Raw genomic sequence first — 20,501 nt, forward strand, 5'->3', positions numbered from 1 at the left:
TTTACAACAAATGTTCTAAAAGATACTTATGGAAGCAATGGTTAGGTTCTTGGGCTAGTAGTATCTATAGGGTACTACTTTTTTTTTTTTTTAATCTAAGGTTATAATAAAATGTTAAGAATAAACTACTTTCCAAAAATTATATTTAAAACATATACTTACAATTCCATATCCTATCATGCCCGTTGGTGTAGTAGCAGGATAGGCCATTACAGGGGGTGCCTGACATGGCAAAAGAAAAAGTAAAATAGGAAATGTTAATTCCTGTATCTCATGAATTTAAAGGATTGTCAGATTTCTATTTAAAACAAATTGCTAAGACAGCTATGATTAAATGACATTTATGATCACTAGTAACTGTGAATTAATACTCAGTGAGAAAATCTCAAAATTAGCAGAAAAGCAAAACTGTTAAAAGAAAAAAAATCACTTAAGCTTAGACTCGACCATAGTCTGAGAACACAACATCCTTCATAGCTTTCAAAGACTCTGACAGAGTACTTGTCCTATCCACAGCTCCATCAAAATAAGGAAACAAATTAAAAAGTCTTCAGGTATTTAAAAATATCCAAAAGTTCCAAACTTTAAAGCCCATCATTTTCATTAAAAAATGTTTATTAAAAAGAACATAATATGGATTGTTTCTTAATGTGTTTCTTTAGTACTAGAAGGAAAAACAAAACAAAACTAACGATTCCACATCAATTAGGAACCTGATGTTCAAAAGCCCACAGGGAGACCTCGAGTGACTACTCCTATGATCACAGCTTTCACGTAAGTAGCTGTATGTTAGCTTTCTAATTTGTTCCAAAACTATCAATTACTTAAGAGGAACAATCATGTTCTAAGTTGAAATTTTAGTGAGGATCCCTTGTCTAACTTCCTTTATTAAGGACTTGTAAACAGACTAGAAACTTATTATTTTAGATATGGCTGCTGTCTTAACAATATTCCCTACATATCGCTCTCATAAAAAGCTAAAACTGAACACAGGTGAAAGACCAATAACACAGCTAAAATATGTTTGAAAACATGAAATTATGCAGCAGTTTGAAGATATGCATGAAGTTAAATAAAGCATAACTTTAAAAATAACACTAAGAAGTGAAGTTTAGTATTTAGGTGAGCATGTAGGGTGTATTGGTCTCTCCCTACTTCAAAACCAAGATCTATAAGAGCAGTAAGACAAACTGTCAAGTATAGCAGAAGCCTGGAAGATTACATGCAATTGTTATTTTTAAACATTACCACAATCAACATTTCCCTTCATTCAAAAGTCATCAAGTGCACGGTGGCAGCACAGATACACACACAGACACCCAGCCATCTGGCAGCAAATGGCGGAATATTAAGCAAGAAAGAAAAATTGGTATTTCCCATGCCACCATCAGAATCAATTCTGCAACACACCCATGAAAATCAGTAGATGCTAGGAATAATTTCTGGCACACTGAAAAATCTGATGTGAAAACAAGGAATAGCTGGAAGGTTATGAGATTCTGCTGCAGCGGTGGTTAATAGCATGCCAATTTATTGCAAAAAAAAAAAAAAGAGGCTAGTTTTTGGTCACTTACGTATTGTGGAAAATGCATGCCATTCTGTTTTTCCCAGGGAGAACAATTACATAATGCAATAACACTGGATTAGAGCAAGTACTTACACAACAAAATACACAGAGAGCATTTTAGTTTACATGTACATTCACAACCTAAAATTCTGGGTATTTTTATATCTAATAAAAGAACATCTATTACCAAAACACTATCAAGGTTGATAAGGAAAATGAACTTTTAGCTACCTCCCTTTATATACACAATGCTTTACTATTTACAAATGTATTTAAAACAAAATACATAGTGACATCAGTATGGAAAATTCAAGGGCATCCTCAAAATAACATGACACCACATCTACCACCAGGGCAGGACCATCAATGAAAAGAGTTTGTGACGTAACAAATATTTCAATAAAATAAATGTTATTTATTTACAATTTTTAAAATTAAAAACCTTGACAGTGTTTAAGAATCAAAAGGTTAGAAATGTAAAGAAACACCATAAGCAGCAGTTTATGAGTGTCATCACAGGCCCCACACGTTAGCCATCAAAAAATAAACTATCAAATATCTTAAGCAAGAAATCTTAAGAGATGACCCACACTAACTTATAATACGCTGTTATTTTGACAACTTACATACAATGCTAGATGGTTAGGTGCTTATTACATTCTAGTAGTCAATCTTAAGGTAAATACTATCAAAAGCTTTTGGATGAATACTGACAACATTAAATAAGCAAATACCCACTGTGTCTTCATATTAGTTGTAGTACTTACAGCATCACACAAACATTATTATTTTTAATTAATGAATAATCCTATCTGCAGCCAGAAAGCCCAATAACCTAACTGCTGCCAGCAGTTTTAGTCACTGAGGCATGTTATAATGGAAAAGCACTAGATTCACAATCAGGTTTCAACTTAAATCAGCTTTTCAACTGCTTTTCATATGAGGATTTAAAAAAGCAGCACAGATAACATTGTTCTTCAAAATGATATATGCACTTCAACTCTCCTGAGAGAACACTATACTATTACACTTGCTGTAAATCCTGTGCATATGCTGTGTTTGTATGTAAAAACCTAAACTATGCAGCCAGACATGTTAGAAACCTGTAACTCCAGCACTTGGGAGGCCACAAGAGGATGGTACATTTGAAGCTGCTCTGGACCACTTAGTAAATTCAGAGTTAGTTTGTACGATATATTAAAACTTTTGCATAAGCTCATACCTGCCTCCTCAAAACAAAACAAAATTAAACTTGAGTCTTATTTTATAAAGTCTAAATCTATTAACTCTTTAAAAGGTAGTCAAGGGCTGGAGAGATGGCTCAGTAGTTAAGAGCGCTGACTACTCTTCTAGATATCCCAAGTTCAATTCCCAGGAACCACATGGTGGCTCGCACTCATCTGTAATGGGATCTGATGCCCTCTTCTGGTATGTCTGAAGACAGCTGCAGTGTACTCACCTACTTAAAATAAATAAATAAATCTCAAAAAAAAGTCAAAATTTTTATGAGTATATAGAGTCAGATTTAGCCTCAGCCCATAATTTTAGTTTATAAGCAACCCAAAGTAAACAGAGTAATGCCCTATAAGGGACTTTATTAAGCACAATGGAGCTTTCTAACAACAGTTGGGGGAGACTATACAATATAGTACCGAAGTGATCAAAACCCTGCTATCATCCTACTGAAAGAAAGGAGTATGTATTTCCCTGACTGAGGGAGAAGAAACTTGGTAGATTAAGATAGAGCAAGCCAAAGATGGGAAAGTAGCCATAAGCTATTCTGGGCCCACACTGCCTTACAGTAATTAAAAACATCAATAGACCTCTTTAGTTCTAGCTGCTAGAAAACTAGCAAACATTGTTAATCAATTAATTATCTGCTTGCTGTTAGTGAACTTTATGATCTCCAAATTCAACATTCACAATACTTTCATGCACATGTGCAAAGATATAAATTGTAACACACAACACTTCATTCCTCAGTAAGATGGAATAAATTAAGAGGTTCTGCCTCCAAGTTTTGGAACTATAGGCCATGTACCAGTATGTCTGGCTTACAGTGAGATTTTTCAGGATATGAAACTACAGTGTAAAATATAAGAATGAATGTTTTCCCTAGCAATGGTTCACTAATTCGGTTATCAGGGGGAATTCAATCAAATACTGAATGGCCACAAATAATGAGAATCAACTCCATAAACTATATAATACTAGGAAAACCTAAGAAAATAACTTGTTTACCCATCACCAGGCCTAAAGGATATAAGGACTTTAGGTTACAGAAAGTAAATAATAAATTTGAAGACAACAATACAGCGTTATTAAGAGCTTTCTATCTGTTGCTTCTAGGTGACATACTAAGAATATATTCCATTACTTAAGAACTCTGCAACACTGCTGTACTTCTTAGTAACTGTGCACGTAAGTGGGAAAAAAAATAATAGCTCCTACCACAACCACACATTATTCACTAGAATAATGTCTAGCATGGAATCATTTTAAATACATATTAAGGGTTAAAATGTACTTGACAAAGACAGTCAATCAGCTTTAAGGAAACAATGACGTACTTAATAAAACTTTGTAACAATGTTTCCACTTATGTCTATTATGTTCTATTTTATTCTACATTTAGTTAAGGCATTCAGGTATTCATATTTAAGCTTTCCCAACTCACCATTGTTGCAGCACTCCAGGCAGTTGTTGGTGCAACCTTTGGTTGCCAGTTAGATCCTCCAGTTAACTTCTTTTCACCTGGCTGACTCCAACTTACATCACTTTAAATAAACATAAACACACAATGTTTCTGTACTATATGAACATAAGGAACATTTATAGTACCAAGTTGGCATCTCTAAATGTACTTCTGAAGTGAAAGTCACATCAGATTCTATATTATATTTAAATAACAGAAATATGACACGTACTTCTTAGTGGTTCCATTTCCAATGCCAAGATCTAGGAAAAGACAAAGTATTTAAACACTAGAATCATTTTAATAAACAACTTAAGCTTAAGAAGGACTGAAGAATCAAAGGACTACTTACTGCCCACGAGGTTGGCTAAAGAGGAATCCAAGTCATCAGACACTAACTTGTTGGGCGGAAGCTTGGCAATAGGAAGACTCTGGTTCTGAGAGGCCACTGTTGGTTTGAGAAGTCCACCTAGTTCATCAAAGCCTTAAAGTTACAAACAGATGAAATGGGATGCGTAAGGAACTTCATGAGCTACAGCTTTCTAAAGGAGTTCTCTCCCTTTTCTCCTTGTTTACTCACTGGAAGTTTTCCCACAACACGGGAAATGCCCTCAGGTGGAAAGAAGAAAAATCTGCCATCTTCAAGTGAACTTAACAGAAATAGTGTGTCTAAAATCTAATGAGAAAATTATATCCAGGTTAAAGAGGGTGATAGTAAAACATTATAAAAGGGAAGGGGGGGAATCTCTCCCCATTGCAGCAAAATTTTTCTAAACACTCAATCCTCAAGTCCCCTTTTATGTTGAGAAAGAATATTTTATAATGTCTTGTATTGGAGCTGAAGAAACGGCCAAGCAGTTCTCAGCACGCACATCAGGTGGGAACTGTAACTTGAGCAGTGTCCAATGTCTCTGGCCTCTGCAGGCACCTGCAGTCATGTGCACATACCTGGCCCCTCCAAATACATAGTTTAAAGATTTAAAATGAAATCTTTTAACTTAAAAAAAAAAAAACTAAAAAAGAAAAAATTTTGATGGGTTGTCATTGGACAGCTCTAACTGGGCGAGAATGTCTATGTAGATAGGCTGACATCAAATTCACGGAGATCCACCAATCTTTGCATTCCTAGTGTTAGAATTAAAGGCATATGCCAACATGCTCAGCCACAACAAACTGTTTTTTTAAAAAGTATGTGTGTGTCAAAAGGAAACCTGTAGGAGTTGATTCTCTCTTCCAATGTGAATCCTGGAGATCAAATCAATGTCATAACAATCAGTTAAGTGCCCTTACCACTGAGCCATCTCAGAGGCCCAAGGAGGCATATATTAGAGAGCTTCTCACCCCTCTTATATTTGGGAATATAAGAACCCACATTAGTGGCTGGGGAGATGAGTGGTGGTTAAGAGCACTGGTTGCTCTTTCAGAGGAACCAGGCTTAGTTCCCTGTCCCCACATAGTAGCTTACAACTGCCTATAACTCTAGTTCTCAGGAAAAAAAAAACTATATACAAAAAAACAAAACAAAACAAAACAAAAAAAACTCAACAACAACAACAACAACAACAACAACAAAAACCCAAACCAAACCAAACCAAACCAAACCAAAAACAAAAAACTCCAGTTCTAGGGAATCTAATCCCCTCTTCTGGCCTCCAAATGCGTCTACATGAACATGCAAATGAGCTTTCAAATATAAAACTATAAGCCTTTTAGTATACACTCAATAAATTCTTAGTCCATACAAACAAGCTTGCTTCTTACTTTATGGATAACTGATTATAGATTATGTAACTAAAAACACTTCAATATGTTTTAAAGTTAAAGTTAAAGTCAGTATTCATCTCCTTGTAGGAATAAAATTAGAACATTAAAGTTTCATATGTACTTTACAAACTTCAAGCTAACAAGAAGCATAAAGTACAATCCTCATTCTAGAGTTTTATAGTTTTTAAAATAGAAATTAATAGGTGCACCTTAATAATAATCACTACTAAATTTTTTTTTTTAAATCCTGTAGTCATAAACCTTTTAACATACTTTACTTACTTATATAGAAACTATCTTAACAAGTCAGGGTACCATGCACTATGTCTTCAGTTTAAAAATAACCTCACACACCATTAAGACCAACTGGTCACTGTTCATTTCAGTAGAAGGAAAATTATGATGTCTGAAAGCTATAGCACTTTCCAAACAGACATTAACAATTTTATCACTTTACCAAGAAATTGTTTTCCTATTGTGCAATGGAACAAACAAAACCTCCCTAAACTCTAAAATGTTACCAAGAAAAAGGTAAAATTAATATTCTTTTAAGTTTCCATCAAGTGGTTTGGGGGAAGAAGATCAATTTACTCTAATTTATAAATGCTAAAAGCAGCATCATGTTTCCTATAGATGATCTACATTAACATGCTAGCATATTTTAAATAAAAACAACAAAAACTCTTTTCTTACCACCAGAATCTACAGCAACATTCGTAGACTTATTTCCAAACACAGATTCAAAGTCAACATTAAGGCCAGCTGAAGGATGTGGCTGTGCAACTGGAGAAGGACTGAATCCTAAGAAAAAGCAAAATGCAAAAATGATCAATTCTCTACTCACTATATCAATAGTTAAATATAGTAGCTATAAATTATCTTTAATAGCAGTAACAGAATGGGGAAAGTAATACATTCCTTAAACAAAAAAGCTAGTTTTTAAAGCAAAAGTTTTCTCCATTATATCACATTCCTGTTTTTTAAGACAAAGTATTACATTGTAGTCCAAATGATCCTCCTGCCTCAGCCCCCAAGTGCTGAGATTATAGGTATGAGATTATAGCTATAATAAAGACCATTAAAATCACCCACAAAGAAACTCAGAATAAACAACATACACTGAATCTTGAGTTTACTTCATTACAGAAATGAAACCTTTTCTTACATTTTATCTTAATTCTGCATCTGAAAATTTCTTAAAATTTGAAGTCACCTAAAACACCATGCTATTTCTCTTCCTACGATCTTCGGTATCCTGTATCTCTCTTACCTACTTTCTCTTTCCCTACTTCACCCTAACTGTCACACATTTGAAAAAAAAAAAAGGTTTGCTATTACATTTATTTGTGTGTGCCTGTGTATATGCTTGTGGGCATGTATGTGCAACAGTGTATGTGTGGAAGAAGACAACTTCTGAATGTTAGTTCTTTCCTTCCACCACGTGAGTTTGGGATACAAATTCAGGTCTTACTGCTTGGCAGAAAGCACCTTTAACCGACTGAGCCATATCACTGGCCCAGAAATTACATGCTTTAAGATAAATTTGTGAACTGCCAGGATTCTAAAAGTTGCAATCTCACAAATGTTTCTGCCTGCTTTTAGAACATTAAAGAAAAATGATATTCTTCTGTCAACTCCCATCCACTCTCTCAATTCAACTTACCATTTTTAAATGACGAGTATGGGGCCAGGTATGCTAATTAGCCTAAAACTAGCCTGAAACACACACCCAAACAACAAGACAACCTTACTCTTTCTTATTTTACCTGGAGCTAATAGAGTTATCATAACAAGTACCAAGATTGAGTCTCTGAGGCCTGCTAATGCTGAGTTAACATAAACGCTTTTAATTCTCAGGTTCTATTTTTCTAAAGTTGAGTGTGTAAATTTGTAGAAGCTAAAAATAATTTAAAAACCATCTAAAAATGTTAGGTCTATTGCATGACTTGAGGAGCTTTGAATCACTAAAAATATTTAGGTACCTAGTCTACAAAGAATCACGAAAAGAAAGGCTTATGATTTATATGAGGTTGTTGTCACTTGCTTCTAAAATCTCTTGCTTCCTAGGTTCTATCAAGTCAGATTAAAAACGCATAAATAAAAGCACCTGAGTTTTAGAAGGTTAGCATTTATAACAATGGAATTTCTGGAGTTCTACACAGATTTTCTTTCTCCCAGAGAGGAGATCCATCTCCAAAACTTCACTTCAAATCCTCAAGAATATAAAGAACATTGCTAACTACGCAATTTGAAAAGTTTTTGTTTTTCATTCTTTCTCTTATTTTGTGTGTGTGTGTGTGTGTGTGTGTGTGTGTGTGACTGTGTGAGCTTATGTGCCCCACACATAGGCAGGAGGATCTTGTGGAGCAAGACAGAGTATCAGATCTCCCTGGAACTAAAGTTACAGATAACTATGAACCCGGCATGTGATGTTGAGAATTGAATCTGGGTCCCCTGGAAAAAAAGCCAATGCTTAACCCCTCAGCTAGTCTCTTCAGCCTCACCAATGATTTTGACACCATTCTTTATAAAGTGGTATGCATATTAGTGATCCCACTTTAAACTAGTATCTGGGGTTATAACATGACTACTTAGGATCCATAGGTTTTAAAGAATTTTAAAAGTTTGACCTTGTTCTAACCCTTAAGTTACTTTTACTACAAAAAAACTGGTCTCAGGATGAGAAACAAATACATAGTACAGAATCTACATCTCTTGACCAGTCTTTCAAAAGGATCTTAGAATTCTAGACTCTCTGATTTAGTGACATTATAGGTGTAGAAAGCTTTAACATGGCTTAATAGTCCTTATCATAGCTTCTTAAGAGCAACATTAGCGTGCTTACACATGTGCTCGTGTTACCACCATACTGTAAGATGTATACTACTACTTCAAGGACTTTTGGATTAATCCTGGCTAAAGGGCTACTAGCCTATTGGTTATATATTATAGCTAGTCCATTACAGCTAATGCCTAATTTCTCCTCTTATAATGTCCCTGTTTCTACCCTTTATAGCAATCTTAAAATAAACTCCATTACTTCCTATTTTAGGGGAACCATCTTCTGCAGTCTTTGAGGTGATTAATTGAATAATTAAAAAAAAAATAGCTACAAGTGCAAAAAGAAAGGTTAAAAAGGAAAAACGTAATCCAAAACATGTACCTCATGTTTGTTTTCTTTTGTTTGTTTTTGTTTTTAAATCCTACATAGACAAAAATGTACTTTCAAATAATTTGCAATAATGTCTGGGGAAGCAAGCAACATATTTCTAAGGTAATCATCTTTTCTGTATACCACTGTGTATCTACACACACATACAGACACAAACACACATATATTCAAGGTAAAAAGATTTTCTTTACTATTTCAGTGACTATGATTAACATAATGCTCTTCTGTCACTTTTTTAGTTACTTATCAAAAAAAAACTATCAACCTTTAAATATTAAAAGCTACTTAAACACAAAAAGGTTGAGCCAACAAGATGACTTAGCAGGTTAAGAGCTCGCCATGGAAGTCTCTTATCCTGAGACCAATCACCAGAACTCCATAGCAGATAAAGAGAACCAACTCCACAAAGTTGTCCTCTAACCTCCATGTCAGGGCATAGCATACACACCACACAAAGACATCTTATACACATATAGATACATAACACTGGGGAAAACTACAAGAACAAAAACACCTTCAGAAAGTAGAAGCAGGAGGCATCTGGGGCCAATCTGGGCCACATGGTGAAACCCTACCTCAACAAACAATAAGCAAACAACAACAAACCCAACTAATAGCACTATTTCAAAAGCACTTTAAAGGGAAAGAGGGAGGGAGACAGAGAGAAGAGAGGGAGAAAGAGGGAAAGGGAGGGAGGGAAGAGAAAGAGAAAGAACCTATTCTTGCTTTTCTTAAGACCCAGAGAAAAATGTCATTGGTCAGCATCAATCCACATAAAAATATTTGCAGCCATCTCATAAGGACATAATAAACTGAGAGGCATAAAATAACTAGCACGGGGACAGAAAAACATCTTAAATATCTTTTAAAACAGGCCAGCAAGATAGTTCAATTTAGTAAAAGCATCAATCCTAATGACCTTAGTTCAATCCCAGAACCCACACGGTGGAATGAGTATATTAATTGCAACAAGTTGTCCTTTGACTTCTACATGTGAGCTGTGGTACTTACATACAGACACACATCCATACCTGTGGTGGTTTTTGTCTAACGTTTACATTATGCTAATTGGGTTCCTAAAATTACAGGAGTATCTACATGTAAGATACATGGAGAGTCCCGGCCCCCCCCCCCCCCCCGTTGGTTCTGACTGGTAAATACAGTTGCCGGTGGCCAATGGCAGGGAGACAAAGGTGGGACTTAGGATTTGTGGGCAAGGGAATTGGGAGAGGAAGAAGGAAGAACAACCGCCATGCTGGGAAGTGAGTAAGGTCCAGGCCTGAGAGGTGCAGAAGATAGAGCATAGTCAATCATATAAGGGGGGTGGGGGGAAGAGTGGCCCCAGAGCCCCCCCCTCCAACTGGGTCTAGGGCAGCAAAGATGGAATATATAGATTTTAGTAAGTAATAAGTCAGGAGTATAGGAGGAGAGATGTTGGCCACATGTAGGTTTGAGAGTGGCCCAGCTATTGAGCTGCTTAAGGCATGCTAAAATATAAGGGTGTGTGTGTCTTTCATTTGTGAATCCAGAACACTGGGGCAGTTAATGCGTGCCACGCTGCACTGGGGCAATCTGAAGAGAGGCTGACAACTGCAACACATACCCACACACAAACACTCATTTAAAAAAAAATTTTTTTTAAAAAAGAGAAACTGGCTGGGTTGGCAAACTGAATAGATTAACAATTTCATCTAAGGCCAAAGATGTACTCAGTAATAGAACTAACACTTGAATATCCAGTTAGTTGATTCCAGAATATTATTGAGGTTTTTAGTTTATCCTATATATTCACTTTATATAAACAGAAAAAAATAAAATGTTACTCTATACTTGTTTTACATGTTTGAGTGCTTTGCTTGCATGTGTGTACAATGAACGCCTGTCTTGTGTCCCTGAAAGACAGAAGAGGGCACTGGATCCTTAAAAAAATAGAATTACAACCAGCTGTGAGATGCCATATAGGTGCTGGAAACTGAATCAGGTCATCTGATAGAGTAGCAAGTGCTCTTCACTGCTGAGACATCTCTCCTTTCCCATTTTTATTAACTACAAGTAAATCAATTTTTATGAACCTCAACTTTTGTTGCTAATTCTGGTCCCCCAACACAAATGACTCAACAATTCTATAAATAAAAGCAATGCAAATAATCAGTCTTAAAGATGCTTAAACAACTTAGGTAAGAAATATATTCAAAATATGAAGCATTCCACTTATACAAGATTGTTTTTCATGACAGTTTTCTGATATTTGTAAAAGTTTGGCACAGTGTTAGATATTAAGCATTCTCATGACTGTTCCACAAGAATACCAACTTTCGTAGATTCACAAAGACTAAATGTTTACTTAAAGTTAGTTTTACTTAAAGTAGAACTTGAATTCAAACAAAAATTTGCAAGAGTCCAAACATTTTTTCTATCAAATGTCCTCATAAATTCCCTTTTAAGATGTCAAGAAACTCACTTCTTTATTTGTGCTGTATATATACATTTATTGCTTTATTTTTTTTCTTTGAGACAGGTTCTTGTATAGACCACCCTGGTCTCAATTGTAGAGATCCACCTCTCTCTGCTTCCCAAGTGCTGGGATTAAAGGCACTCACCAACATTTGCAGACTGTATATACATTTAATGACAATTTAAGGGAATCAAGTACTGTGAATAAACACACAAAATTAATCTGAGCTTATTTTTATTGTAGTACACTGGCAAAAAACACATTTGCAGGGCTACAAAGATGACTCAATGGTTAAGGGTATTTGCAGCTCTTCTAGAGGACCAGAATTCAATTCCCAGCATCCAAATCAAGTGGGTCACTATTGCCTTTAACTCCAGCTCCAGGATAACTAATGCTCTCTTATGGCCTTCAAGAGCACTCACCTACACATGCTATGTACACTCACACACAGACACACAGATATACACACAAATGGATAAATTAAAAAAAAAGACCACAGTTGAAAAAAAAAATCAATGAATACACAGAGCTTTAAATTCTATAAGCTAGTAATATTAAAAGTAAAATACACTCATGAAGATATCTAAGTCATAAGTATAGATTAAATGGCATAATAAGGTTATCAACTTATAAAATCACAATGTGTTAAAAAAAAAATAAGAAAAACAAGAATAGAAAGGGAGGAGACGCATCTCAAAAAGCAAGTAAGGACTGAGATATAGCTCAGTGGTATAATCTCTGAGAGTACCCAAGTTCCTAGGTTCAATCTTCAGAACCAGAGTAGGTCAGGGGATGAGGTGGGGGGGGGGGGGAGGGGGTAGGGGAGAAGGCCTATTTATTCTTAACAAGTTTATGAAAATTGAGCCAGCTGTGGTAGGATACATTTTTAAACCCAGTACTTGGGAGGTATAAGTTCAAGGATAGCCTGGTCTACATACTGTGTTTTCCAAAACAGCCAGAGAAACACAGTAAGACCTACATTGCGGAGAAGGAGAGGAAGTTATCAAAACTTACTTTGGGGGGGGGGGAGGAGAACTTCTCTTGTATAATAAATCAATAAAGTAAGCCAACAACAATAGAAGGCTCGTGACATAAGAGCAGTATTAGGGTAAACGAGTACTAAGAAAATCTGAACAAGGCCTATAAACAAGGGGCATAAGATAAAAGACTGGGGATGGAGGAACACAAAGGAATGAAAACAAAAGTCAGATAAAGCAGACCTAGACAAAGATTCTAGCATTTTTTCCCCTAACTTTAGTATATACTTTAAAACTTACTATTTTCTACATAACTCAGGTAAATTTTGGCTTTTCATATATTACAATGACGGGTTAGTCCAATCACTTTTCTAATTTGTCACTTAAAATGTAGCATATAGTTTTTTTTTTTTTTTATCTTCAGACAAGCAATGAAGTGATAGCCTTACACACAAAGGGGACTAAGGATAGGTATCATTTAGGGCAATATGAAATTATGATTTGCAATAGTTTTAATAAGAATAACTGATCTCCTTCCAGTACACAAAAGTAAAAATACAAACACATATAAACATTTAAATATAGATGCTACTTTTACATTAATTCTGTGAACTAATTAACAGGATACTATACAAGATATTAAACTACAGCAGACAACAAAACACAAAAAAATTTACTCAAAGAAATCTGTTTCCTAAAATCTACATTAAATATAACCAAGAGTATTTAAAGAATCTTACAACATTATCACTTCAGTTAATTTTAAAATTTGATGTTAAAATCCAAAGTAATCACTGCTGCACTTTAAAAGTAACATATAGATTAAAAAAAAAACTTTAGTATAGACATTAATTGGGGAAAAAAGGTTAAATGGTACTTTACCAACAAACATTTCATGAGTAGGTGTCCTAGTAGTAAAAGTGGATACATCTGAAGAAATGGGAAGGTGAACATCACCACTACTTTTTGTGAGGAAAGGATTTAAGCTTGGAATGGCATCATCAACAGCATCTAGAGTAGCAGAGAAAGGATCTGTGCAGTCCAAGTGAATTATAGCAAAATGAAGAAAGGAAGTAATACATTAATTAGTATTGTGATTAGTCAAAAGATGCAAAGTGAAAAGTAGTAGTTATATTAACTTTACACACTGACACACACACACACACACACACACACACACACAATCACTAAGATGAAACAACTGTCATCATTAAACACAATAGAAATCCTTAGGGAAAAACTGTCTCCATTAACAATCGCAGCAAAACATTACAGGCAGACTTCCTCTGCCACACAAGAAAGCCAATAGTCACATAGTTAAATAAGAGAATAACCACCAAAATATTTCTGTAAGGGCCACTCACCTTGCTCTTGCTCTAGCTGAGAATACTGGTTTTGATGGCATAATCTTTTTACTCAAATCATTGAAATAAACATTTGGTAACGGTATAGTATGGATAAATTTTCAGAGGAATAAAGAGTCACTTCAAATTAAGTTAAGAAAGTAATTCTAGTATTTGTAAAACTCCTGATTAAGTTCAACAGTGAGGAAACTAAAATAAAATGAATAAAAGATTTAAGGAAAGAGAAAGGACCTGCTAACAATTAAGAAAAGAGATGACTGCCCAGTCTGGTTTTCAAAGTCTTGAAGTAATTTCCTACAGGATAACAGATGTTCCCATCATAAAACTAACAAGCTTTTCTCCTTCAAATTTTCTATCTAAAGTTATTCTTGAAATAGATATTTCCTGTTCCTATGCCTCATTCAAGATAGCTGTTCTAGTGATGAAAGCCTTTTCTTAAGATTTAAACAGTTAACTAAAGGAAAAAAGAAAAAAAAAAAAGGCTAGCAAATATTTAACATCATATTTTTCTTTGTAACACCTAAAGTCAAGAAGATGGTTTTATCTATATTTATTTAACCAGCCACCTGTCCAATCTATTGCTGCTTTAAGACTACAAAAATCAACATAACCACATAAAGAACTAAGGGCCAGCTAGCTAGCTCACTCACTAGAACAGGTACACTTCCCTTAGAGTCAATCAAATCAAGGCAAGCAATCATTGACTCTAAATGTAATGACTTAAAAAAAAATGAAAAATCACAAGAAAGTAACAGTTACAGGTTTAATTACAAGTATCTTTAAACAACATTTTAATTTTTATCATAAGTACTTATCTAGGAAGTAAATATTCCTATAGACTATCAATTCACACTAAGAAAATCAGTTCAAAACCCAAAATATAGCAATTAACTACTCAAACTTAAATGACACTTTAACATTCTTCTCCTGCATACAAAAACGAACCAAAAAAATGCAGCAGTTGGTGGGCAGGGGTAGAATTGGCAAAGTAACAAAAAACAAACAAACAAAAAAACAATTCAGAAATAAACAACAATAAACAGATATATAAAGTTGAAAGTTGATTTTAGTTGTAAAGCCAGAATGCAATGTGCAGAAAGAATCATGCAGATGGCCTGGACTAGCTGCCTTGAGAGGCATGTGACAGAGGTTTTTCAGGTTAGAGTCCATGGCTCCTGTGGCTCTGTGTCCCTTTCAGTTCCTGAGAAACCTAGGCACTCCCTTAGACAATGAAGCATTCAGACCACCTTTGATTCTGTGTCCCTTAGAACCCAGGGAAGCATGTATCAGTCTGGCAGAACAATCAGTTTTAGACACTAATCCTGCACACACTGTCTAGATTGCAGCCACCATTATATCATAACAGCCGCTATTACATTCTGTTTTGATAAGTGTATAAAGGTCTGATTGCTTGGAATAAACTTATCTCAGCCTCAGCCTTGTTGAGAACCCTCCAACCTGGCCTGGTTTTCATTTCCACTGACCATATCAGGGATCCTGGTTTGGTAAGTAAGCACTGGTGCTTACATTAATACTATCTATCCATTGTAGTTCCTTGTATAATAAGGACATTCGAGTTAGAGTTGACTAGCAGAGTTGGAAGTATCCTTTAAAAATACTTGATGATGTAGAGGTTTGTTGTTTTATGAGACAGGGTTTCTCTGTGTATCCCTGGTCAACCTGGAATTCACTCTGTAGACCAGGCTGGCCTCAAACTCACAGATCTGTGTGCTTCTGTCTTCCAAGTGCCTGACCATGGCCCAGCATGATGTATAGTTTTAAAGTGCATTTTACTCTGCTAGAGAATATGCAAAAAATGTGCATATGCACTCATGTTAGACCAATCAGACAACAAGGAAATCAAGCAATTGTTCTATTTGACAAAACTGCAATTAATCTAGGCAGTGCTAATTAGTAGACAAAATAATAAGTGCGAACTATTAAATATGATGATCATGTTCTGGCTATTCTAACTAAAACTAGCTACTAGACTGGCAAATCTCTAAACTTATTTCATCTTTCTCTCATGTGTATGAAGTATACTTGTGAGTGCATATATTTTACATCTGTGTGAGTACCAGTATAGAGGCCTGAAGCAGATACCTATAGCTAGCTTCCCTGATCTCTATTTGGGCTAGGTTTGCTAGTCAATCTAGCAAGTTTACTCATAAGATTATGTTTCCAGTTAGCATCTAAAATCTGAAATGACCAATAGGGCACCATAACTACCTGACATTTACATGGGTTCCAAGGACCCAAATTTGCAACCCTGGTTTTTCTCAGCAACAAGCACTTGAACCATTAAGTGATGTCCCCAGCACCCTTAGAACTTTTGAAGAATAATTCTGTCTATTATATTTACTTTCTGTTTTGTCTTAGACAAGGTAGCATGTTGTCCAAGAATGCTTCAAATTTCAACTCAGTGGTAAAGCATTTGCCTACTATGGTTGAGATTCTGGGTTGCAGACACATTATTTAAAAAAGAAAAAACCGAAAAAAGGTTTTGTTTTCTTACTGTTGATGAAATTTTCTTATATGTAAGATTTCTTTATTGTAAATTGGTCTCAATTAAAAAAACAAATCCTAATGTGAACATCAAGGATATAAACATTAACTTAACCATCTACCGTACTGACTGAAGTCCTCTAACAACTTTGGCTACCTCATCACGAAGAAACAAAAACACTGAAACTATTACCAATTCAGAAGTTAAATATTTTTATGAGAAAGTAGGGATTTAATTCTGTGTAAATTAAAGGGTTCATAGAAAAGACTACATTCCTTACATGTAACTACGATTTTAGAAAAGAAATCGTGATATTTTTATTTCTCCTCTTCCCACTGTGTTTGATTTTGTTTGTTTGAGATGGAGTCTCTTTCTGTAGATCAAGCTGGACTCAATTTCACAAGGGATCTACTTGTCTCTGTCTCATTAGTGATGGGATTAAAGGCATATGCCACCAAGCCCAGCATTCACTTTGTGTTTTTCAAGTCTTCATTACTCATGTACAACAAGCTAAATGCTAAAACATGGGGCAAAGTATTAAGAGAAATAGCCAACAAAGCATATTGAAAACAAAAATATATATATACACAGTTACATATAATGTATTTATATACTATTAGGAAATAAATTTTCTAATAGGACATAAAACCATTATTCCAGACTGAGATCACTGAAAACCACTTTCCTTAGTAAACATTCCATCTGCTGCATGAGTTCAACTACTCCAGACAATGAGTTTTACTTATTATTGTTGAAGTTAGTGCTCATGATATACTCAAAAGGAATTTTATATTTCCATTTCTTTGAGATGAATATACTTATCTATAAAAGTTTTAGTCTAGTTAGAAAAACAACTTTTTAGCATCTTTATCCAAAATGAAGAAGTGCTGGTGAGATGGCTCAACACATAAAGGCACTTGTCACCAAGCCTGACCAAGCATGACAACCTGAGTATGATCCTTGAGACTTACATGATAGAAAACTGACTCCTAAAAGTTTTCATCTGGCTTCTACACTCATGTACACAATCAATCTCGATAAGCAAATAAATACAGTTTTAAAATAAAGTTAACAGAAGATTAACTTCTGACTGCAATAGAGACTCTGTTTATCTGTTAGTTCTATGTGTACATGGAATGTTGTGGAAATGTCCTTTCCCCGCACCAACTGGCCTGTCCTCTTTTTTCCCTTGGTTTTCCATGGAAGCAGGACTAATAAACAGCCAACAACTATTATAAATAAACAAACAAACAAATAAAAAAATAAATAAATGCTAATTATAAAAATTAAAAATAAAGAAGTTAAAACTAGTTAATGGTCTCGCTAATAATGCTAATATTTGAAAAATATTTTTATTTTTTCTTTTATGTGCATATGAGTGTTCTGACTCCATATAAATATATATGTGCATGTCTGGTGCCTATAAAGGCCAGAAAAAGACATTAGATTTCCTGGAACTGGAATTACAGCCATTTGTAAAATAACATATGTGCAGTGAGAATTGAATCTAAGTACAACAGCAAGTGTTCTTAATTACTGACCCATCTCTCCAGCCCACATTCCAATATTTTAAAAAAGCAAATATGAACTGGGCATGGTACCAGCCAAGAATTAGAGAGAGGCAGACATATGAGGATCTCTGTAAGTCTGAGGCCAGCTTACTCTACACAGCAAGTTCAGAATAGCCAGGACATAATAGAGAGACCTTCCTCCAATCCCTATCCCTTAAAAATGTACAACTGAGATTAAGTAAAAAATAAAAATAAAAATGAATTCAAAATTTAATACCAGGATCTGTTAAGACATTAAGAAACACCATTCTGTTGGGTGCTGGTGGTGTATACCTTTAATCCCAGCACTCAGGAGGCAGACACAGGCGGATCTCTGTGAGTTCGAGGCTAGCCTGTTCTACAAAGCAAGTTCTAGGACAGCCAAGGATATACAGAGAAACCTTGTCTCAAAAAGGAATGGAGGGAGGGAAGGAGAGAGGGAGGGAGACATTTCTATTCTTTCTTTTTTTAAAAAAATTTTTATACTTAAGTCTTAATCTGTTTGTGTCTGTGATTCTGTATGTGAATGTAAGTGTATAAGGAGGCTGGAGGCAGATTTATACAGGTAGTTGTTATCTGCCCAACATGGGTGCTAGGAATTCAACTAGGTCCTAGACAAGAGCAGTACACACTCTTATTCACTAAGCCATCTCTCCAGCACCAAGAAATTCCTTTCTTAACTTTTAATTCACTGCCTATAGTTTAATTTTAAAACAATTCTAATATACTTATTAAACTACTTTCTTTAAAAATTACTCTCAAATCAAGATTTTGTTAAATTAAACTAACCTTAATGCTTACACAAAACTAGTTTAGAAATCAAGTGCTTATAATTCTTAATTTTCTACTCCCTTTGAAATAGATACAATTTGTCCTGAATAGAAACTTTCTACTTATTCCACAAAGTACTTACTATATTGATTTATTTATAACTACATACAACAAGAAGTACTCTAGGGCTGAGTATGATGGCTCCAATCCGACTATCCTAACACTTGGAGGCTGAAGCAGAAGGATGGCCAATGAGTGTGAGACCTGCTTGGGCTACAGTGTGAGAAAAACAACAGGGCTCAGAGTAGAGACCTGAGTTGGATCCTTAGAACCTATATAAAGGTGGACAGAGAAAATTATACCACCAAGTTGTTCTCTGAGCTCCACATGTGCACCTTGGCACCCAAGTCCCCACAACAACCACCACAAAGTGCTCTCGGGGTACTAATGATGGATAACCTTTGTCTTCACAGAGCTTAGATTCTAGTATACAAAAAAGCATCTTTGGGCTGGTGATGTAGCTCAATGGCAAAGCATCTGCCTAGTGTGTGCAATGTTCTGGATTCAATACTCAGTACCACACCAAAAAAAGAAGAGAAAAAAGAAAAACACAAAAGAGCCTTGGAGGGAATGGGAAGAGAGAGACAGAGAAGAAAAAAGAAAGAAGCATAAAACTGTATTCTTAATTCAAATGATTAAAGATGAAAATCTATTTCACATGCTATAAAAAATTAACAATTCAAATGTTTTATGAAAGCAAATACAAATTTCAATATATTTTGTAATTTTCTACTTAGCATCATTTTTCTTGAAAATCTCTTTCCAGCAATTTTTGGTGACTATTTATATAATACACACATACATACATAAGTATATAAAAAATACACACCAAAACCATGCAAAGGATATGATTTTAAATCAACTAAAACTGTAAAATAGTGTAAACCACTTTGCTTTAAAGGTGTTAAACCATGATCATCTTAGAATTAAAAATCTACTGAAGGACATTCCTGTTATCTTACAAGTCTAAGTTAAACCAACATTTAACATAAAATAAGTTCATTAATAAATAAATAAATAAAATTAAAATACAATTTAAAAAATCCAAGAATTACCATATGATACCTGGTGACATATAACATTCTTCACCATTTGATAAGCAATCTGAGTTTTACTAAAGGGGTGATCTCATACTTAAAAAAGTTGTTCTTCCTCTTATATTTAATTTATCTTCACTAAGCCTTATTCTATAATTAACTATGAATTTAATACTTCATTTATCATAGATTTTCACCAGGAAATAAAAATTAGTTTACTGTCATTTTATTATTTCTCAAGTTCCCATGCATCAAGTATAACCAAAACTTCTAAAAAATATGGTAGAAAGCTACATACTGCAAAGCGAATACACCCACACAATGTTTCAAACGCAGTGAACACTTACCTCCCCATGTACTTGCTACCTGAGGAGCAGCTGACGCAGCGTGGACAGATGGATGAAACGTTGGCTGCTGCAGATCAAGTAGGTCATTTGGCAGCTTAGATGTGCTAGGAAAATATTGTGGAAAGAAGTTTTATTTCTAGAATAACTTTGCTATATTAGTTTGTCATCTGCCCCACCTCAAAAAGAAAGAGAGAGAGAGAGAGAGAGAGAGAGAGAGAGAGAGAGAGAGAGAGAGA

General features: G+C 35.0%; 1 protein-coding gene across 12 annotated transcripts in view; it reads right to left on the reverse strand.

Annotated features, from left to right (window-relative positions):
- Window positions 1-20,501, reverse strand: part of Picalm (phosphatidylinositol binding clathrin assembly protein) — a 77,577-nt gene that overhangs the window by 13,576 nt on the left and 43,500 nt on the right. For 2 of the 12 annotated variants that reach the window (XM_028770728.1, XM_028770736.1), the window contains exons 12-19: window positions 20,266-20,369; window positions 13,513-13,662; window positions 6,720-6,827; window positions 4,615-4,746; window positions 4,495-4,525; window positions 4,245-4,344; window positions 1,575-1,598; window positions 163-222 (exon numbers count right to left, since the gene is read on the reverse strand). In XM_028770728.1, the coding sequence (XP_028626561.1) occupies window positions 163-222; window positions 1,575-1,598; window positions 4,245-4,344; window positions 4,495-4,525; window positions 4,615-4,746; window positions 6,720-6,827; window positions 13,513-13,662; window positions 20,266-20,369 (709 nt within the window). The remainder of the gene's footprint in view (window positions 1-162; window positions 223-1,574; window positions 1,599-4,244; window positions 4,345-4,494; window positions 4,526-4,614; window positions 4,747-6,719; window positions 6,828-13,512; window positions 13,663-20,265; window positions 20,370-20,501) is intronic. The other 10 variants (XM_028770734.1, XM_028770730.1, XM_028770729.1 and 7 more) reach the window with 7 other exon arrangements.

This window comes from Grammomys surdaster, unplaced genomic scaffold (genome assembly GCF_004785775.1).
Source record: "Grammomys surdaster isolate TR1022 unplaced genomic scaffold, NIH_TR_1.0 203, whole genome shotgun sequence".
Classification (NCBI taxonomy): Eukaryota; Metazoa; Chordata; class Mammalia; order Rodentia; family Muridae; genus Grammomys; species Grammomys surdaster.